Source organism: Silene latifolia, chromosome 8 (genome assembly GCF_048544455.1).
Source record: "Silene latifolia isolate original U9 population chromosome 8, ASM4854445v1, whole genome shotgun sequence".
NCBI classification, from domain to species: Eukaryota; Viridiplantae; Streptophyta; class Magnoliopsida; order Caryophyllales; family Caryophyllaceae; genus Silene; species Silene latifolia.
The window spans coordinates 56,886,725-56,911,037 of NC_133533.1; the positions used below are offsets into that span (position 1 = coordinate 56,886,725).

The window sequence follows — 24,313 nt, forward strand, 5'->3', positions numbered from 1 at the left end:
ATGATATATGATTGACGGGATGATAGGCAAGAGCCAACGACTGATTTGCAACGACTCTTAGAAGCTTGGTAATAGTTAGTAAAATGAAGGTTGAAGGATTTGGAGGGGAGAGAAAACGAATCCCTTCATTTCCCTTCTATAAGGCAAATTATTTCCCCACCAACATAGGCAAGATTTGGAGGGAAAATCACCTCCTCCATTCTCCCTCTCCTTCCCTTCCTTTCCCTTCCCTCAGTTCTCCTCTCCTCCCTTTCCCTCCTTTTTTCCTATCCAAACACACCCTAAAAAGTGTTTCGAAAAAAGAAAGCTGAGTCTGCATTACACGCAGCACCCACGTTAGCTAGCCAATCTGCACATTTGTTTACTTCCCTATGCACATGCTAGTTCTTTCCGAGAAATCAAGGTAATAATTAGAAAGACTTAATAAGTCCTTGTTTAATAATTTGTTTGATTGATTCATAATTGATGTGTTTGTTTGTAATCACATGAAAACGATAGAGCTAAGGCCTAAGGGCATGTCACATGCATTTCCTCTCATCTGTATGGTTTTAATTAACACAAATTCCATGTCATGAATTTGACTTTAATTCTTAGGAGTAGGTGGCGTGCTCCAAATTTCTTTTAATTATGAATAGCTAATTTGATAATTATCGAAACATAATTGATTGAATCTACGGAGTACATTTTGATAATTATTTCTGTCGGCTTTGCCATCATACATATTAGAATTATTAACTCATCTAATCTTTAACGACATAATTATAAATAATGGTCATATATATGTTACAACTAAGTGTCATTAACTCATTTGTTTATCGCTTTAAAGGTCCTCCTCAACTCGAATACGGATAAATCGAATGGTATAACTATACACATAAAGAAAGCGCGTCACCACTCACTAACTCATTTTTTAAAAAAAGGTTAATAACATGACTATTATAGTCCATTAGACATGCATATAGTCATAAAAATGTCAATTAAATATTGTAAAATTTAAAGTAAAAAATACAAAGAACTCTGATCCAGACATCCAATATTATTATTCGTATGATAAACACAACTTGAACAAAATACATTAAAACATACCAACACAAAGCATGCAAAGCAAGAACAGAATTCAAGTTACTCAACAATCAAAACAAACTAGAAATTGGAAATATTAATTTCATTTGACTTACAATATGAAAGCTAATGAAATACTTCCATCATAATATAATTAAGGTTGCTTTTGAAGAGCCAAGGTCTTCTCCCAAGAAGGCCTAGCTAAGATATCCTTACACCAAGCACTCACATGAGGCTTCTCTTCAAACACCTTCTTCACTTGAGTCCCCATTAAGTAACTCAATAGTGGCAAGTGATGAAGATCAACTAATGTGAAGGAGTCATCAGCACCCAAGTACTTTGACACGGCCAATCGCGCCTCATACACATCCAAGACCTTAGCTAACTTAGCCTCGTTCTCCTCCACCACGCTTGTATCGGTCTGCATTCCAAACATACCCTTGAAAACAAGCTCCCATGCCAGTTTACTGGCCACTGGGTCGAACTGGTGAGCTTCTACCTCCTCCCAGACTAACTGAGCCGCCATTTCGTGCTTCTCCTTGTGAATCAATGAGGTTCCCTCGTTTTGGTGATCGTGTGTGTATGCTAAGTACTTTGTTATAGCTCTTGATTCTGTTTCAGAATGACATTTTTGTTACAAATAAACAAAATGTGATCAAGTAGAATTAATAGGAAAGAGCTAAGTGAAAATTACCAAAAAGCTTGATTTCTCCATCCTCAAGAGCAGGCACTTGACCAAATGGCTGCATTCATACATTAGAAGGAACAAGTTATAAATTCCAATCATCCATCTTCAGATATTAAATTAATCTACGTTAGTTAGTTAGTTTAGCAATGCAGTTACTTCATTTGTCTCAGTCAATACTCGATAAATATTTGTTGCCCTTGTAAAATATACGGAGTATAGGGTAAATAACTTTTTGATCGGAACACAGTGTATTAACTAGCCTTATCATAAATGTTAATAAAGCGAAATCGACATGAAATGAAATTGTAATAATATCACCAGGAGTCCATGACACTGACTCGTAAAATGCCATAATATGATGGGTAGTCGGTAGAGTTGTTTAATTAACTTGACTTAGCATTATACAACTCCATGTTAACAGGGGACCATGTCATAAGCACTACACTAATTGAATAATGAATGCCAGATCCACACACTCTGTTTCCAACATGGCTATTGGGCCTTACCCATATTACTACTATATTCAATCTAAATCCAACGTATCCTTGATCCTTCTATTCGACGTCTTCATGTTACAGAGTTGACCGACCATAATTATTGTGACGAGTTCATAAATCGGAGATTCCATAAAGACGATCAATAAAATTCATTACATTCAGAACTCATGACTATGAATTCTTGTCTATCAAGGATTTTTTAGAGTAAAGTAAGGGATACAAGTGTACAACTAACATTCAAACATGGTAGCCCTTCATTTCTAAATAATTTACCTACCACAAATTCTCATTATAGACGGACACTATCCATCTATACGTATAGACGGATACCACTTTCCCTCACAAAATACCTATTTGCCATAAAGTGGGAAGCACATGAGGGGTGCCCAACCTTGTCCCCCTACCCATTTTATTAGAGGTCTTTACCCGTCTATTCGCCTCACCCATCTATACCAAGACCTATTGTTTACCTACTATATTAAAATCTTACCGTCATATTAAAATATTTAGTACTTATATATTTTTTTCTCTCTTCAAGTTTCATTTCAAACAAAGAAAGACTCGTTATTTTTTGAATCTGGATTATGGTAAAATAAAATAAAATAACTCATTAAATTGTTAGTTGTATTTTTTTTTACACTAAAGTGGTGATCATTTAATGCGAATCTCGTCACAATTTTCATTCTAGCAGGTTACTCACAAGTCAACCTCTTTTTCTAACACAAGGATAAGATTGTAAGATTATATACACTCAATCCCTACCCTGTAATTTGTGTAAACACAATTCTCATTTGTGACCATCAATATCCGTCACTCTGGAGTGACGGATACCATTTTACCTCACAAAGTACCCACTTTTTCTCTCTCTGCAACACTATTCATGTGGTCCCCTTTCTCCACTAACCCATTTTGTTACCATTTTAACTCACAAAATATCCGCTACAAATGGTGACCCGTCACAAGGGAGACTAATTGTTTGTGTAATCCCTTGAAACAATGGGTTAGTATTGTTGTAGTATTTGTTATTTTCTCGAATTTCAAGAAACAATATATTATATTTGTCCTAAAAAAATGAAAATATTCACGACAACACAAATAAGAGGCCTTTTTAAATGGATTTAGTAGATGCATCTTAATCAGCTTATATCCTAGCTAGAAATAGCTGTTAAAAGTTACGAGAAATAAAGAAGCACAATAAACAAGTTGGTCTAGTGATTGGGTCTTCGTGAACTTTGGCCATATTTGGTAAACAGCGGATTAATTTCAGCATAAGCAGATTGCAAAAGTAGATTATAAATGACAAATTTTATAGAAGGTTTGACTAACATATACCCCTTATACTAAAAGAATAAGAGATCTCCAATATTTTCCCACCTAAATGAAAACTACTCTACAATTGGGCTTCATTATGTCATATCTAAAATTGAGCCATAATGTTTAATTTCATATACGGGGTAATAAATATATAATTTTAGCCCATTTAAAAGTAATAATCCCCCTTATACTAAAAGAATAAGCTCCAATATTTCCCGCCTAAATGAAAACTACTCTACAATTGGGCTTCATTATGTCATATCTAAAATTGGGCCATAATGTTTAATTTCATATACGGGGCAATAAATATATAATTTTAGCCCATTTAAAAGGAGTAATATTTTTTCAATTTGATTAGACATATTAATAGAATATTCTTATTTTATTACACAAATGAAATTGTACTGATTATAAGCATGATGTGAAAGCAATGTTTTACTATTATTATTATTTTTAAAACTAAACTTGATGGCTACAATAATTACTTAACGGGTATATTACGTCTTTAGTCGATATAATGATATAATAACAATATTTTTTTTAAAACAAAGTTAACAAAATAGTTCGAGTAAAACTGTCATTCTTATACGGATTAAAAGTTTTGAACTTGCTCTTTTTACCTTTTTATACAAAACATTACTAATTTAAATTTTATAATTAAATGTCAACTGTAGTTAAATACTATTAATATAATTATTATTTTCTTTAATATGCCTATCTACAAAACCGCGCGTTCGCGCGGGATCTATACTAGTTATAATTAACAGGATTAATTTGAGTGTTTGGTAATTAGCAGATTACGATTAGTAGATTGTTAGTTTTCTTTGTAAAATGGAGAAAAATTTCCTATTTTACAATATGCCCCAGCATATTGAAAAACAACATAACCCCATATTTCGGGTTTCAATATGCTATTTACCAAACACTAAAATTAGCATATTGATTTGTCAAACATGCTAAAATCTTTGAATATGCTAAAAACTGGTCAATATGCCGTTTAACAAACAACGCTTGTCTCTTAATTTTCATAGATCCGAATTTTATGCATCCCATCTATAAAATTCTAAAATTGGTGTGACACAAATATTGATAATTCTAATCCTACCACTTAAATCTCTTATACAAATACAAATGAACTCAATATGTAAAACCAAGAAATATACTAATATTTAAGATTTATGTACTCCATCAAGAACGAATTTTTAACATCAATTCTCATTGTTCAAAAAAAAAAACTCTCACAACCGATTAAAATAAGAACAACCGAGAGAGGGTTGTGAGAGCTCTTTTGAAAAAAGTCAAAAACCATCACAAGTAAGATTTGGTGTTTAAGATAGAAAGTCGGAAGATGACTATAGAGTCAAAAGTCGTAAATAACAAAATATGAAGGAAAAAAAAAGACATGAACATACGTTAAGGGCGAGGTAAGGCGGCTGTTTGTGAGCACCAGCACCCATGTCTATGTGTACAAACTCAAAATCAAGGTGCTTTTCATGAAGCGCAACCAAGACACGTTGAGTTGCGGTGGACATTGGGTTTCCATGCACCTTGATCGTCATTTTTATTATTATTGCTATTAATTACTTGCTTTGAGATGTTATTGAATTATTATTATGTAATGAAATGAGATAATCAACGTCTCTTAAGGAGGTGGAATTTATAGATGTTGAATTAGTATATAGTTTAGGTTCCAATATTATTATTAACTCCCACCATTATAGTATAGTATATTCGTTTCCTGGAATGAGTTGTTTTATCATGTACTATGGTCGACTAATTTTTTAATGGTTGTTGACTTTTTAATGGAGTGGAACTTGTTGAGATGTTACATCTTTATTGGTCTTCCAAACGTGGATACCTATACTCTGACGTTGATTTGGTTTCTAATAGTTACGGGTCGTCATTTCCAAAGCTTGTCTAGCCCACTAAAAGCTTTGGCCCAGCCTGTCCCTGAACCAGGCTGAGTTGTAACCCAAATGTGTGGCACGACCCATTCAAGCCTGCTAAAATACAAAATAAAATATAAGTAACACTCGTCCAATGAAATTATCAACGATGATACACAAATCTATAAATATTATTAAAAGGGTAAACTCTAAAAGTCACGTAAACAATGTGACCTCGCATTACTAAATGTCACCCTGCATTACCAAAATTCCACGTCACCAATCTTCCATGTAGTATGACGTGTTTAATTAAGAGGGTAATTCATCTTCGTATAATGATCCATTTAAAACGATATACAAATTAAAAAATATTTACATAAATAATAAATTAACATAAAAAACATTAAATTTTGGCCTTTTTAATTTCTAGATAAATTAAAAATCAAAATTCATACTAATTTAAATTTCTACGTTTATTCTTAGATTATTTTAAGTAACAAATAAATATCACATAATTCTAATTCTACGCCGTTTATGAAATAATAAATAATTTGTAAATATTAAGGGCAAATAATAACATACTTAACATTAAACATTGACATTTTAATTTTTAAAAGGACAATTGGTTAAACGAAAAATAAAAATTTACATCACTCTAATTTTAAATTATTTATATGTGCAACTCCTTCTTAAATATTATTGCAATAAACTTGCTCAGTTTCATTAAATTGAATACATATGTAAATCTATAAATATGATTTATAAATAAAAGGGAAGACAAAATATCTACCATTTTTTAGTTCGTAAGATACCCCTAAACAATTCTCATGCAATGTGGATTTTGTAAAAAAAAAAAAAAAAAAAAAAAAAAGTAAACTTTTTATATTTCATTTCTCATCTTATATATCTTATATATACATTAGAGCTGATCATATGGCCCAGGCCCGCTAGCCCGACCCGACCCAGCCCGATTTTTTCCCCGGGCTTGGGCCTCGATTTTAGGCCCGAAAAGCCCACAGCCCGATTCAATATAATAGGGCCGGGTTTGGGCCGCCTTTACGGCCCGAATTTTGGCCCGGCCCGACCGGAACATATGAAAAATTTACGAATTTGTACAATTTAAGAATGTTAATAAGCATTTAGTAAAATAATTAACCAATCAATTGTTGTATTGTAAATAAGCCGTAATAACTTGTTTACATGTATTAGTTTGATAAGGCTTAGTATTTTCCTTTACCAAAATTTATATGATAAAAAAATGAGCTAATGATTTTGTATCATACTAATGCCGATAAATTGTTTACTATTATCGGCGTGTTAAATCAATGTTTTTGAGCCTAAGAACAACAAATCTCAAATCAATTACAATACTACAACAACATACAGTGAGCACCGCACTAAAATATATTATTACACTACTAAAAATTGTGCATTTAGTTTGTATGAGTCACCTCAAGCAGTACGTTCATAAAAGCTACATTAGGTTACTACTTCTTAATTGACAATACTCGAAAAAATGCACACAATTCTATACGAAAATTTTGATAACAAATACACAAAGTATCTAACTTCATAATGGGATTTCTAAACTTATTTCAAGAGGAAAAATATTTAGCCCGAATTGGCCAGAAAGCCCGTATGGGCCAGGTTTGGGCCGATAAAATAGGCCTGCACTTGCAGCCCGGCCCGACCTGACCCGCACTCTTGGGCTTAATTTAATGCTTAGGCCCGGCCTAAACCCGGCCCGGCCCAGCCCATGATCACCTCTAATATATATATAAAACTGGGTTGAAACGCTGTGGATGCACCACGTGTAAACCCAGCCTTAAATATACGTATTAATTACAGCTGAAATTAAATACAAACATAATAAATGCTGTATAAATCTCAGCAAAGTATTAATTATAGTTTAATAAATTTTGTTGTAAAATTATATTAAATAATTACGGTGAATTGATTCTAAATTTACTAAAAAGTTATTTTGATAAAAATTCTAAAATGTAAATAATTACGTTCATTATGAAAAATGATTTCAATTGAGTATAATTTTCATTATATTTATTGAAATATTTATTTTGATATGTATAGATGATTAAAGTGAGTGTCTCAGAAATTTTACATTTACGTAAAAAAACATTTTGAGAAATTATAAAACTTAGACTATTAAATCCATTAAGAAAAATATATTTGCAAAAGTCATTGTATATATTAAAAACACAACTTTAAAAAAACTGCTAAGAGATAAGTTTTTATAGTATGGGAATGAAAAAAAGTATAATGGACAAATTGAATACATATGAGAGTTTGATAGGTTTCAATAGTGTGATAACGAGTATGTGTACGGGTGTGTATGTACATAGTGATCGCGAGTGCATTTGAATAATCAAAACAAAAATAACGATTATTAAGTAATATAGTATTATAAACGACATGAAAAGTAGAAAATACGTTACATTTTTCTTTACTATCTTTAATTAAATATGTATAAGTCAAATCTAAAATATTGATTATGACTAACCAAATACTCCGTATTACTTTTAGTTAAATATTTTATATGTTATCTTTTAAATACTTTGAAGTTAAAACATAAAAAAATAATATTTGAGAAAGTTCAACCTATTATATTTACAGGTAATAAACTCTTAAACATCATTATATATAATTGTTTAAAAAAACAAAAGGTCCAAATTTATCATAGATATATACGTTTGACACATATCACATGCAAGACACAATCAAAATATTTGAATAAGTTGAGTTGGAACTCTATATGTTTGATAGATAAATGTCACATGTTATACATAAAAAAATAAAAATTACATAAAATTATGTTCACATCATTTTGAATAAATATTAATTGATTTGAGACATAAAGTATCGTGAAATGATATAATTTGAGAACTTATTGTTGATTGTTGTATTATTCGAATAAATTTTATTTTGATTAATATGATATTTCACCAGTCACAAATTTATTTATAAAACGTTGATCATGCATAATTAATTATCACTTATTAGTTTTAATTAAAAATCTTATGTATTTTATTTTAAAACATTGAAATTAAACCTAAAAATATTAAATTTGAGAAAAAATTATTTATAAGAGAAAATATTAAAGGTCATATATGAAGAATATAATTTTTCTTCAATTATATTCATAAAATATTAAAACAGGCCGCGCGAAGTGCGGAATATTACCTAGTATATATAAAAAACTGGGCTGAAACGTTGTCGATGCGCCACGTGTCCAGACAACTTTAATGATAAACATTAATTACAGTTAATCATTAAATATGAGCATAATAAATACAGCATAAATCTCAGCAAATATTAATTATAATTTAATAAATTTTATTATAAAATTACATTAAATAATTATGTTGATTTGATTCTAAATTTATTAAAAAAATATTTTGATAAAAATTCTAAATTGTAAATAAAAACGTTTATTGCGAAAAATTCTTTCAATCGAGTATAATTTTTATTATATTTATTAACATATTTTGATATGTAGAGATGATTAAAGTTAGTACCTCACAATGTTTTACATTTACGTAAAAAAATATTTTGAGAAAGTTATAAAACTTAGACCATCAAATTTATTAAGAAAAATATATTTGGAAGAGTCCTTGTATTTATTAAAAACAAAACTTTAAAAAAACTACTAAGATATAAGTTTTTATAGTGTGGGAACGAAAAAATTATATTGTGACAAATTAAATACATATGATATTTTGAGAGGTTTAAATACTTTGATAACGAGTATGTATGTACACAGTGATCGCGAGTGAGTTTGAATAATTAAAAGAAAAGTAATGATTATTAACTAATATAATATTACATAGAGTTTTTCTACGTGGTAGCTCGTGTTTATTCGCATTCTACGTGGTGCCCCTATATTTTGAAAATATAAGTGGTATTACTAAATTTAGTAAAATGTTTAAAAAATACCCAAACTACTAAAAATCACGTTTTTAATATGTTAAATTTCGTAAAGAAAATATGTTTACAATTGAGTAGACGATGTTTATGTTAATGACATGAGAAATTATAGCCAACAAATCAATAATAAATGTATATATTAGACATTTTAAAGAGGCGGATTAGAGCATTTTGGGTATTTTAAGATGTTTTCATTATGTTTAGGGGTACCACTGATATTTTTGAAAAGCGAGAGGTATCACGTAAAATTCGAATAAATTAAATACAAGGGTATCATATAGAAAAACCTTATTATATAAACAACAAGAAAAAGTAGAAAACACATTACATTTTCCTTTAATATATTCAGTTAAATATGTATACGTCAAGAATGAAACATTGATTATGACTAACAAGATATTACTTTTAGTTAAATATTTTATATGTTATCTTATAAAAATGATATTTGAGAAAGTTCAACTTATTTTATTTACGGGTAAACTCATAAACATCATTATATATAGTTGTTAAAAAAAAGGTGCAAATTTCTTATAGATATGTTTGACACATAGCACATGTAAGACACAACCAAAACATGTGAATAAGTTTAGTTTGGACCCTGTATGTTTGATACATAAATATTAAATGTTATACATACAAAATTAAAAATTGCATAAAATTATATTAACTGATTTGGAACATAACGTATCGTGAAATGTTATAATTTGATAACTTAATGTTGATTATTGCATTATTCGAATAACTTTTATTTTAATTAATATGATATTTGATCAGTTACAATTTTTTTTTGTAAAACGTTGATCATGCGTAATTAACTATAACGTAGTAGTTTTAATTAAAATTACATGTAGTTTATTTTAAAACACTGAACTTAAACCATACTGAACTTAAACCTAAAAAAAATTAAGAAAAAAAAATAATTTATTTTTATTTATAGGTAAAAATATTAAAGATTATATATAAATTATATTATTTTTATTCAATTATAAAAATAAAATTTTAAAACAGGCCGCGCGAAGCGCGGGATACTACCTAGTTACTCTATATTTATGTCTATATTAAATTTGCTAATAACGAAAATGAATGCTCAAAAGTTATACATATATTAAATTTGGTAATAAAAAAAGTCATAAAACGCATTCTCATTTGGCTATAAATATTTGATAGAAGGCAACATTTGTGAGCCGAAATTCAAGCGAATAGTTTTTACCCCCATCGCCAAAATAATTATATATATATATGTGTGTGTGTGTGTGTGTGTGTGTGTGTGTGTGTGTGTGTGTCAATAACCTTTCTTATTATTGTATCAACATCGAGGTAAGCGTACTAAGGTTTAAAATTAATAATTTATTTATTTATTTTTAAGTTCTATTGGTTATGAATCTTCACATTTTTAACCGTCACATATATGTTGTTTTGTTCTCATTTAGGGGCTATCAAGATTTGTGGAGTTATGTTATTTATAGGTAAATATACTTACATCTTTATGAATCAATACCCTATTTCTTACATTATTTAATGGAAAACTTAAACTAATAACGATAAGGTTAATATTACATAAATAAAATTCCACCATTTTGTTTTTTATTAATCACTCAGTGGATTTTTTTTGGAGATAGTTCTTTGGAGAAAGAAGACTATTTGAAGAAAAAAAATACTAGAATTGCTTAAACAAATATTTACCTCCATTCCACTCAATACTACGGAGTATGTTATAAACTAACTACAAAATTGACTAAATGAATGTGAATGACTAATTGTTTTTAGGTTCATAAATAAAATTTAGTATTTCAGAAACTTTCAAATGTATAATTTATTTGGGTATGTGTTTCTTTTTTATTCATCATTTTTTCTTTGAAAAATAGCTCCCATAGAATGAAATTGGACTTGTGATGAGGATCTCAATCTTATTAACAAGTTGGACTAAAACATACTATTGATATAGATAATGGCTAAATGTAAATTATTATCTAATATTTATGCGTACATGTCATATTATCTAATTTATATGTCTTATAACACATAAGAAATTGCAAAGAGATTTGTAGTAGCCTATTATTTAACTCATTTTATCATTTATGCAAAAATATAAAATTTATAATTTTCGACAAATTGGTATAGATGATATAGTAAGACTAGCATTTATTAAAGTTCATAACTATGCTACTATATGATTTATGACAATTAAAATATTGAGAAGATAAAAAACCTTATAATTCTATATGTTTTAAGCTCCTACATTGTGAGATTTATTATTCTCAAAAAAAGAATGAAAAAAGAAGAAATAATTCAACATTATGCATTAATTTGCCCTTTCGTTTTTACTTACTAACTTTATTTGCCGGAAAACAAAGCGACGTTCAAACTTTTACATAGAAAATTTATTACAAAATATATACAATCTAATCAAAAAGCAACCTTACGCATTTAATTTTTGTTTACATGGTGTCATGAATTACTGGACTCATTGAAATGTAACTTTTTTTTTAAAACCACATGTTTTTAGTATATTAATCAAAATAACAACTAAAATACAATATATAGTTTTGAAAATAAATCAAAATTGTCAAAGAAATAAGGCATTAACCAACTAACTTTTATGTATTTCAAGACTATATTTTTTAAATGGATCAACTAATTGCTCAGACAAATATAAACAATAAGATGAAAATAACAAAACTAAAACAGATAAACGCGTGAATCTCACGGGTCACAAACCTAGTTCTCATTAAAGACAGATAATTTTCGTCACTTTAAAAAATCCTCTCACAAACGATAAGTGGAAGAACAAGTGGGGAGAGGTTGTAAGCAGTGGCGGACCCAAGATTCAAATACCGGGTGTGCACTTTTTAATAGAGTCAATAAAGCGGAAGCGTACCGATCGGGCAAACTACAATATACATAACGAAAATGTGAGTTATAGCATAAAAAGTAAAATTAAAAGTATTTTGCATACAAATTGACCTAAATTTTGATTGAGTTTAAAGTAATCTAATCATTTCGATAAGGAACTGCAATTTGACGAAATTGCAAATGGGCAACTTATTAGACATTAGTGCGTGTCTTGGGAGTAATGAAGACCAATAAAAGGAAAAAAAGGATGTTAGTGAGGCTTGAACCCGTGTCATTCAAATGAACCCAACAAGTGTTTCCCGCTATGCCACGGCCAGCATTCTGCTTGTAAAAGAACGGAAATAATATACTGTACAAATCTTCAGTTTACGTTATTTAAAAAAAAATTAGAATTGCGGGTGCGCACGTGGGGTGTTGTGCGCACCCCCAGGTCCGCCCCTGGTTGTAAGAGATCTTTTTGAAAAGACGGTTATAAGTGAGATAAAGGTGGAGCATGAAAGGGGGAGGATAGTTAGTAAATGGAACACCAGGAGACGTCGTTAGACCTACTCGAGGTATTCGATGGGGAGACCCGCTTTCGCCTTATATATTTATTATGTGCACCGAACTTTTAGCAAGATCACTACAAAAAAATAGCGACCTTAGCTCTAGTGATATTGACATTCGAATTGGATCCGGGGTGGAAAAGATTCCATTTCTCACTTTTGCGGATGACACTATTATCTTTGCAAAAGCCTCTAAGCAGAGTTGCAAGACCATTAAGTCTATTTTAGAGAATTTTTTCATGATTTCAGGACAGTTTGTTAATTTTCACAAATCTACCTTTCAATACACTAGAAATATCGACTGTACTCTTCGTGAATCCTTTAGGGGCATTCTCCGGATGAACGAGGAAGCTCATTTAGGTAAGTACTTAGGATGCCCTATAATTGACAGCAGAGTGACTAAAAATATGTTTGAAAGCATTGTTCAATCTTCTTGCACTCAATTATTCAAATGAAAAGCGAATTCATTATCTCAAGCAGGTAGACTAGTCCTGGTTAATGTTAATCTAGTATCGAAGAGAACTTTTTAAATGCAAAGCTTCCTTCTTCCCTCATCAATCCATAATAGATAAGATACGATTAATAAGAATAAGAATCCTAACCAACACTCCCCTCATTTGATTGGATGACATAAAGTTTGTTTACCAAAAACAATTGGTGGGTTGGGCATAAAACCTTCTCAAGCAGATAATAAAGCTCTTCAAATGAAACTTTTATGGAAAATTCTTATGGATAAGGAAAGTATTTGTGTTAAAGTGATATCTAAGAAATACTTGAGAAATTGCTCACTCTTTGACCACAAGCCGAGTTCAGTCTCTTCTTGGCAATGACGTAAACTTATGAGTCTTCTGACTCCTTTTAGAAAAGGATTGAGATGGCAGATAGGTGATGATAGCAACATTAACTTTTGGTTTGATAATTGGGTCTTTTCTCACCCACTTACTAGCAGTATGGGTGATGATGATAGTAACCGTGATCTTAATCTTTTGGTTAAAGATTTTATAACATCTGATAAACAATGGGATGTTTATAAATTATCCAACTTAGTGAATAATGATATTGTAAACCAGATTACTAACATTCCACTGCCATAGAATGATATTCTAGATACCCTCATTTGGGGGTTGTCTGTAGATGAAAATCTCTCTACCAAAATAGCAACATGGTTAGCGCAAGGTTTGTTCGATCAAACTCTTGAAAAATGTGAATTTCAGTGGATTTGGAAACTGAATATTCCTCCAAAATTAAAAATTTTGTTTATAAAGCCTATGTTGACGGTCTTCTAACAAAAGGTAGACTACTCAAGAGTCATATTAGTGTCCCATCTCATTGTGTTTTATGCGACTATCCTATCGAAAGCAAAGATCATTTCTTTTTCAAATGTCCCCTGATTGAGTCTGTTATCCAAGACATGAACATTATCAGTTATAACATTTTTTTTGTCAAATTATCATAATATTGCAAGTCAAAGCTTTGTAATGAAACTCAATTATCTCAAAGACTTAATTCCAAAAGATGATTTCATTAAGATTATCTTTACTTGGTGGAATGCATGGTATTATAGAAAAGACATTATCTTTAACAATGTTCATCTCAATATCAGCAAACTTATTACTTTATGTAATAATAACATTAATACTTGGAATGAGACTAGAAATAAGGATCTAAACAATACCTAAAAAAACAAGTCAATTAGAATCAATTCTAGTAAGAAAGAAATCTGGTGGGAGAAACCTAGAAACGATTTCTTAAAGCTAAATTTTGACGGATCGAGAATAGAAGGCAATAAAGACGCTTTAGGTTATGTATAAGAGATCATAATGGTAACGTCATTTTGTTGGGCGCAAAAAAGTGCGTATCCAATAGTATTCTTGTTGCGGAAACTCTCGCTTTACAAGAAGGCATTTCAGCAGCTAAATCCTTGGGAATCTCAAAGCTAATTGTGGAGAGTGATAATTTATGTGTTATTAAATCAATATGTAGTACTTGGCAAATCCCTTGGGAAATCTCTAGTATTATCAAGTGTGGATGTGAAATTAGACCTTCATTGTTTCGATGAAGTGATAATTAAACATTGCTTCCGTGAAGCCAATAAGGTTGCTGACTTTATGGCTTCTATTAAACATTCTTGTCCAACTCTTTCGAGGTGGTTTGAAAGCTAGTGGCTTCAACTTACCTCACTCATTCGAAAGGATGAGATAGGTTGGTCTTATCCCAGCGGATCAGTCTAGTTTTCTTACATAATAAAAAAAAAAATTACTTTAGTTGGGAGAATTAGAATACCAAAGCCATAAATGTGAAAGTAGTGATTCATTCCATGGCAACGCTGTGGAGCATGAGAGGAATTGTATGTCGTGGGCAATCTCATGTTAATTTATGAAGATAAGAAAGATGCATTTTATTTGATACGTTAAATAGTTAATGCACGTTGATGTAAAGGATATATGTATGGTAAGATTGATTAGAAAATGTAACATGTTTATGTTACATATGTTTATTAGGGTGAGTTTTTCTATATAAGAAAGATCTGATATGTATTGTAAGTGTGTAAGATATGTAGCCTCAACAATGATATTGTAATACCCGTCCTTTAGTGACCCATTGACCGACGTTGAGTGACCTGAGACACCTATCTAAACCTTCGGAAATCTTACGAGTGAAACCTTGTGACGATGTGAGTCTTTGAGTTCGTGTTACTCGATCTAGCGGAGGCTACTCGATCGAGTAGCTTAGTCACTCGATCGAGTAAGTGGGTTACTCGATCAAGTAACGTGAGTTCAGCAGGGAATTATAAATCGTTAAATCGTGAAACCCAAATAATTTCTCTACCTTCCCTCCTAAACCTAGATGCCGTCATTTCACTTGTCCTTCACCATAGTTCATCTCCTTGAGACCTTTGAGAGTGGTTACACCATAGGGATGAGATGCTTGAGTCGGGCAGCGGTCTTGTGACACCCCCATACTACAAGTGCCTTACCAGGACCACTTAAGGTATGGGAGCGTCACCATCTCGGTTACCCGAGGCAATGATAATCATAAGACAATAACAAAATATATTTAAAATTAAATACGGTTTAAAGTGATTACATGTCAACTCCAAAACTGTTAAACTGAAATACAACGTACTCAAAACGGTCTACTGATAAAACTATCAAAACTACAAAACATCGTCTGACACAACAGAAGACTTCTAACTGCCACGTGAAGACTCATCCCAACTATCCCATACACATCATATCATACCTGCTCAATAACTGCTCACCATCCCCGAATGGATCACCACAGTTTTTAAAACAATTAACGGGGTCAGTACTAATTACATAAAACAAAGCCACAATGAACAAGTGCATAAACAACTCAACAACACAACAATTCCCCAGTCTCCATAACCAATCTCCACACAACTGACTACACACTAAAGTGTGTAGTCCTGCCAGAGTACCCATTGCAACAAGTACTCCACACCACCAGTGGGGGACCGCAGCTGTACCAACCAAATCCCCACTCATCACCACTGAATGATAAACCCAAGTTTCCTTAATGTGTATATCCCCTCCTGCGGTGGGTTCCATAGAGGGCGAACCAAGGGCGTGAAGCCACTCCCGCAAGTGACTCCACTCAGCCAGGGACGCGCCCCAAAGATCACAGACAGTTACACAATCAATCAACAGTATGAAAACAACAACCGTTTAACAACTTAACAATACAATCAATCTTTAATCACAACAACCACCACCACACATTATGTAACTAATACTAAGTAGGGAAACCCTACCTGGAAAGCAACACGGAATCAGACGATCAAGCAGCTAAATCAGAATCTCTCCTCAACGAACCCTCCTCCTATACATACATACATATTATTACTACCATAATCACATAACCACCAAAACCCCCAAATCACCCAATTAGGGTTTAACCAACATTAACCAAACGATATAAAAATGATATGTAGAGCTTACCCACGACGCAAGGATCACAAAGGTGTAAAGAACGACGAAAACCGACACTCCTAGCTCCGGGATTTACTAATAATGCGGCGAGGATGATACAACGTAACTTTTAATCTTCTCTTGAAGGTTTTAGGTTTTGAAAAGTGTTTTAATAAAAGTGACGAAGGCCTTATATACCATTCCCACATTATTAACAAAACTCGTCAAACATCAACCGTTAACCGACTTACTCCATCGAGTAAGTCACTTACTCGATCGAGTGACCCTTACTCGATCGAGTGCCAAGCTTACTCGATCGAGTACCCATCAGGCAGACTACTGTTTTGCGTAAAACCATACTTACTTGACAGAGTAAGCCCCACTCGATAGAGTACCCCAAGACACATAAAACCATAGTATTACAGTCTTCCCTCCTTAAAAAGAACTTCGTCCCTGAAGTTCAAACCACAAACAAAACAAACACACCGACACCTTCCCGACACAACAACATAAATAAAACTCAACACCAAATTCCCATCACACCTCTCAAAACAAAACTCAACCCGACTCAAGGCAGCTACTAACTGTACCAAAACCAACATAAGACATACAAAACTCTATGAAAACATGCAAAAACTCTGCGCGACCATCTCCTACCCCCTAAAAGAAACAAGGTTATGTCCTCGTAACCATACATACCTGATCAAAAAGAGACGGATACCATTCCCTCATAGCCTCTTCCACCTCCCATGTAGCCTCCTCAACCTCATGGTTAGACCACAGAACCTTAAGCAACACTGTCTCACCATGTCTAGTTTTCCTAACCTTTCGATCAAGAATCTGTTTTGGTACCTCAAGATAAGACAAGGACTCATCCAGCTCGATGTTCTCAACTTCTAACACATGTGATGGATCACTAACATACTTCCGCAGCTGAGACACATGAAACACATTATGCGCTCTATCCAAAGCAGACGGTAAAGCTAACCGATAAGCAACCTCACCCACCCGATCCAAGATTTCATATGGTCCTATAAACTTCTGGCTCAGCTTCCCTTTCTTACCAAATCTTATGACCCCACGCATAGGAGACACTTTCAGAAGAACCTTATCCCCAACCTGAAATTCTATATCCCGGCGATGCAGATCTACATAACTCTTTTGTCGATCCTGGGCCGCTCTCATCCACTGTCTGATCAGCTTAATCTGTTCCACCATCTCATGTACCATCTCTGGTCCTAAAACCACTGCCTCAGCACTATCGTCCCAACAAATCGGACTCCTAAACCTCCTCCCATACAAAGCCTCAAATGGTGCCATGCCAATACTGGTGTGATAGCTGTTGTTGTAGGAAAACTCAATCAAATCCAAGCTCTGCTCCCAGCTACCAACAAAATCCATAACACAAGCTCGCAACATGTCCCCTAAAGTCTTGATGGTCCTCTCCGTCTGGCCATCTGTCGCAGGATGAAATGATGTACTCATCTTTAAGGTAGTTCCCAAAGACTCCTGTAACTCTTTCCAAAACCGTGAGATGAATCTCAAATCTCTATCAGACACTATATCCTTAGGCACCCCATGCAATCAAACGACGTTTTTCCGATAAGCCATAGCTAACTGTATCTTGGTCCATGTATCTTTCATTGGCACAAAATGAGCTGACATGGTCAGACGATCCACTAGAATCCATATCATGTTATTACCCTATTGACTCTTCGGTAAACCCATGATAAAATCCATAGAAATGGACTCCCACTTCCATTCAAGTACCTCAAGAGACTGAATCTTACCTTGTGGTCGTCGCTGCTCCCTTTCACTCTCTGACATGTCAAACAACGAGCCACGAACTCAGCTGTTTCCTTCTTCATCCCCGGCCACCAGAAGGTCTTCTTCAAATCTTTATATAACTTGTCACCGCCTGGATGTACCGAGTATGGTGTGCAATGAGCCTCTGTCATGATTATCTTTTTCAACTCCTCATCGTTAGGAACACACCACATCCCATCAAATCTCACACTACCATCTGTATGGATAGAGAATCTAGACACTGTCCCTTTCTCTACTCCAGCTCTCCACTCCTCAATCTTGGGATCCAACGTCTGTTTACTGCGAATATCATCATAAAGGTCTGGTTGCACTGTCAAATCCCCTATAACATCCCTTTTCTGGATCATATGTATCCCAAACTTCCCCCACCTCATCTCTCAATCTCATCAAAGACACAGCCGTGCAAAGAGAATGCACGCTCTTCCTGCTCAAAGCATCTGCAACCACATTAGCTTTCCCTTCATGGCATATAATATCCATGTCATAATCCCCAATCAACTTCATCCACCTCCTCTGTCTCATGTTCAACTCCTTTTAAGTGAAGATATACTTGAGACTCTTGTGATCTGAAAACACCTTAAAGGTCGCCCCATATAGATAATGCCTCCAAATCTTAAGAGCAAACACAACTGCACCCAACTCTAGATCATGCGTCGGATAATTCTCCTCATAAGGCTTCAATTGCCTAGAAGGATAGACAATCACTTTCCCATTCTGCATCAACACACAACCCAACCCATTCTGTAAAGCATCTGGATACACCTCAAAGTTCTCACTCCTCTCAGGCAATGCTAAGATTGGAGCTGTGGTCAAACGCTCCTTTAAGGTTTGGAACGCCGTCTCACAACTTTCATCCCAATGAAACCTGTTCTCTTTCCTCATCAAAGCTGTCATAGGTCTAGCTATCTTGGAGAAATCCTTAATGAACCATCGACAATACCCTGCTAAACCCAAGAAACTCCTGATCTCTGCCACATTCTTTGGTGCTTCCCACTTGGTAACCGCTCAAATCTTTGCAGGATCCACAACTACCCCTTTCTTTGAAATCACATGCCCCAGAAATGCAACCTCCTCTAACCAGAACTCACACTTGGATAACTTTGCATACAACTGGTTCTCTTTCAAGGTCTGCAACACTATCCTCAAATGCTCCTCCTTAGTCTTAGAAAAGACTAAGATATCATCTATAAAGACCACCACAAACCGATCCAAGAACCGTCTGAAGATCCGGTTCATCAAATCCATGAACACTGCAGGTGCATTAGACAACCCAACCGGCATCACAACATACTCATAATGACCATACCTTGACGTGAAAGCTGTCTTTGGTATGTCCTCTTCCCTAATCTTCACCTGATGGTAACCCGACCTCAAATCAATCTTGGAAAAGACTGCTGCATCGTTCAACTGATCAAACAAATCATCTATCCTCGACAAAGGATACTTGTTCTTTACTGTAACTCTGTTGAGTTCCCTATAATCGATGCACAACCTCAAGCGCCCATCTTTCTTCTTCCCAAACAGGACTCGTGCTCCCCACGGTGATACACTAGGTCTAATGTACCCCTTCTCAATCAGATCATCCAACTGTTTCTTCAGCTCCTCCAATTCCTTAGGACCCATGCGGTACGGTGCCTTAGAGATTGGCCCCGTCCCCGGTTTCAACTCAACGGTGAAATCTATCTCCCTCTTCGGTGGTAACCCCGGTATCTCCTCTGGAAAGACATCTGAAAACTCTCCCACCACTGGTATCTGCTCAACTCTCGGACTCTCCATACGATGATCTCTCACATGACACAGGATCAACGGACACTCCTTCCTCAGGTAGGACTTCAAGGTCACTGCTGCAATCAACTTAACTTTGGGTTTGACAAAAAAACCACGATAAGACACACTAATCCCCTTAGGACCTCTCAAATAAACCCTCTTTTTATGACAATCTATCTTAGCCTTGTACTTTACCAACCAATCCATACCAACTATCATCTCAAAACCCTCCAAAGGAAACTCTAACAGATCTACTGGTAGGTCAACCTGCCCAACTATCATAGACACACCTCTATACAACCGCCCACAAGATACAGACTCACCAGAAGGTATAAAAACTTCCTCTCTTACAGACTCATACTCACTCAAACCCAACCATTTAGCATGAATCGACGATACAAGCGACTGTGATGCTCCTGAATCGAACAAAACAAAGGTAAAAACTCCATTAACAAGAAATGTACCGGTGATAACGTGAGCATCATCCTCAGCTACTTTCTTCTCCATCATAAACAGCTTGCCACTGGTCTTCTGCCCACCTCCCTGGATAGTACTGGCTGAGGTAGCCTATTTAGCAGCCGACCCCTGGTTGTTGTTGTTGTTCGTCGCCGGTCTCTGATATGAATTACCGCCATTGCGGTTAGCCCCACCATTGTTACTCTGACGTCCCCTGTTATTTCACGACCCAACCGGCCTGTTACTAGCATAGCTCTGCGCAGGACCCTGTGAGAAACTCCCTTGCGACAGTCTCTAGAAACCCCCACTCACCGCACTGGTGCACTCATGTTTCTTGTGGCCCACACCGCCACAGTTACAATAGGTCATACTCCAACTACTACCACCACCACCACCACAACCACGCCCGTAAGAAGCCCCAGCACTAAACCCCGAGCCCGATGAATATGCTCTTACTTGATTATGGCCACCCTTCTTGTAGCTGGACTGACCACCTCCCTCGCTCTCAGCTTTTCTTTTCTCAGCACCCCTCTCCTTGGTCATCACAACTAACCTCTCAGCCCTCCCAGCACGCTCATAGACCTCCTTCACATCTGTAAGAACTCCCACTCGTAACTTCTCCATAATCTTGGGGGTCAACCCCTTCTCAAACCTCAATGCCAAGTTCTCTTCACTTAGTCCTATGTCCTCAGTATACCTGGACTTCTCATTAAACTTGCGGTAGTACTCAGCAACCGTCATCTCAGATGTCATCTTAAAATCATCGAACTCTTCCCTCAGCTTAATACGCACATGTGACACCCCCATACTCCAAGTGTCTTACCAGGATCACTCAGGTATAAAGCTGTCACCATCTCGGTTTCCCGAGGCAATGATAATCAAAATATAATTAAGAAATAACGTTTAAATAGTATAAAGTTTAAGTGGGTAAATACAATTCAAAATCAACTGCCAAAATACGGTTTACATGATCTCAAAACGACTGTCTAAAAACTATCAAAACTACAGCGGAAGACTCTATCATCTGACGGCGACACATCCCAGCTATTCCATGTATCTCGACTCATACCTGCTCAACAACTGCTCACCATCCCCGAATGGATCACCACAGTTTTTAAAACAATGAAACAGGGTCAGTACTAATCACACAATTTACATAACTCAACAAAACAACACACAACACAGCTCAATCGTCACTGATATACTCCGAACTCCATCACCAATTCCACAATACTGACTACACATCGCAACAGGTTACTCCTCGCCGCCAGTGGGGGACCGCAGTCGTTCCTACCTAAGCCCCGCTCATCTCCGGCGAGCGATAAACCCAAATTCATTAATGTGCACATCCCTTCTGTGGCGGGTTCCACAGAAGGCGAATCATGGGTGTGAAGCCACTCCCGCAAGTGACTCCACTCAGCCAGGGACGCACCCTGAAGAACACAGACAGATACAATCAATCACAACTACTAATCAACAATCAAACCCAACAACTGTGTCAAGACTCGTACGATAAAACTCAACAATCACAAAGCACAACCAACACATCATGTGACTAATACTGAGTAGGGAAACCCAACCTGGAATGCAATACAATCATACGATCTCAACAGCTGTTATAAAAAAGCCTCCTTTACGAATCCTCCTCCTAACATATGATCACATAATTACTAACAATCATAAAAACTAACAAAAACCCCCAATCTCCCAAATTAGGGTTAAACAAACTTAATAAAATACTATAAAATCGGTACGTAGATCTTACCCTCGACGCAAGGATCAAAAGAATGTAAGGGATGATGAAATCCGACCTCTCAAGCTCCGGGATTTGTCAATAATGCGAAAGATGCGAAGAACGTAGTTTGAAATCTATTTTGAAGTGATTAGGTTTAATAAAAGTGTTTAATGATGATGATGGAAAGTTATATATATCTATTCGCATTATTAACAAAACCCGACAAAACATTACCCGTAAACCGAGCCACTCGATCGAGTAACTAACGTACTCGATCGAGTGCCCCCTACTCGATCGAGTACCAAGGCTGCTCGATCGAGTACCCTATAGGCAGACTAATGTTTTAAAAACCAAAACAGCCTTACTCGACAGAGTAAGGCCCACTCGATAGAGTACCCAGAGTCTCATAAAACCGTAATATTACAGTCTTCTCTCCTTAAAAAGAACTTCGTACCCGAAGTTCAAACCACAACAAAACAAAAACATACCACCACACTCCTGACACAACAACCAACATAAAACTCAACATAAAAACATGCTACCAACAAAACTCAACCCGGCTCAAACCACTACAAAACATACCGACACAACACAAAAAGGGTGTAAAAACTCTTTGCGATCATCTCCTACCCCCTAAAAGAAACAAGGTTATGTCCCCGTAACCATACATACCTGATCAAAAAGGAAAGGGTATCGCTCTCTCATGGCCTCCCCTGCCTCCCATGTACCTTCCTCTACCTCATGATTAGACCAAAGGATCTTAAGCAAAACTGTCTCACCATTCCTAGTCTTCCTAACCTTCCGGTCAAGAATCTTCTTAGGCACCTCAAGAAAAGACAAGGACTCATCTAGCTCTATGCTCTCTGCCTCTAACACATGTGACGGGCCACTTACATACTTCCGCATCTGAGATACATGAAACACATTATGCACTCTCTCCAACACAGCTGGTAAAGCCAAACGATAAGCAACCTCTCCAACCCGGTCTAAGATCTCATAAGGCCCTATGAACTTCTGACTCAACTTGCCTTTCTTCCCAAATCTCATAACCCCACGCATAGGAGACACTTTCAGAAGAACCTTGTCCCCAACCTGAAACTCTATATCCCGGCGATGTAGATCTGCATAACTCTTTTGCCTATCCTGAGCCGCTCTCATCCTTTCCCTGATCATCTTAATCTGCTCAACCATATCATGTACCATCTCTGGTCCTAGAACCACTGCCTCAGCACTGTCGTCCCAACAAATCGGACTCCGACATCTCCTTCCATATAAAGCCTTAAACGGTGCCATGCCAATACTGGTGTGATAGTTGTTGTAAGAAAACTTAATCAAATATAATCTCTGCTCCTAGCTACCACCAAAATCCATCACACACGCTCGTAACATATCCTCAAGAGTCTTGATTGTTCTCTCAGTCTGACCGTCTGTCGCAAGATGAAATGCTATACTCATCTTCAAAGTTGTTCCCAAAGATTCCTGCAACTCTTTCCAAAACCTTGAGATAAATCTCGCATCTCTGTCAAATACTATGTCCTTAGGCACTCCATGCAATCTCAACACATGCTTCCGATAAGCCAAAGCTAATTGTGCTTTGGTCAATGTATCTTTCATTGGCACAAAATGAGCTGACTTGGTCAGTCGATCCACTGTTACCCATATCATGTTGTTACCCTGTTGACTCTTTGGCAAACCCACGATAAAATCCATAGAAATGGATTCCCACTTCCACTCAAGTACCTCTAAAGAATGAATCTTAAATTGTGGGCATCGCTGTTCCCCTTTAACTCTCTGGCATGTCAAACAACG

At 35.3% G+C, this 24,313-nt stretch overlaps 1 protein-coding gene across 1 annotated transcript; it reads right to left on the reverse strand.

The window, feature by feature from the left end:
* Positions 1 to 1,023: 1,023 nt before the first annotated feature.
* On the reverse strand, positions 1,024 to 5,351 carry LOC141594369 (glutathione S-transferase). The gene is made up of 3 exons (XM_074414440.1): positions 4,974 to 5,351; positions 1,757 to 1,805; positions 1,024 to 1,674 (listed from the first exon to the last, which is right to left on the reverse strand). Exons 1-3 carry the CDS (start codon positions 5,118 to 5,120, stop codon positions 1,217 to 1,219), a joined length of 654 nt encoding a protein of 217 aa, XP_074270541.1. The 5' UTR covers positions 5,121 to 5,351; the 3' UTR covers positions 1,024 to 1,216.
* Positions 5,352 to 24,313: the final 18,962 nt, after the last annotated feature.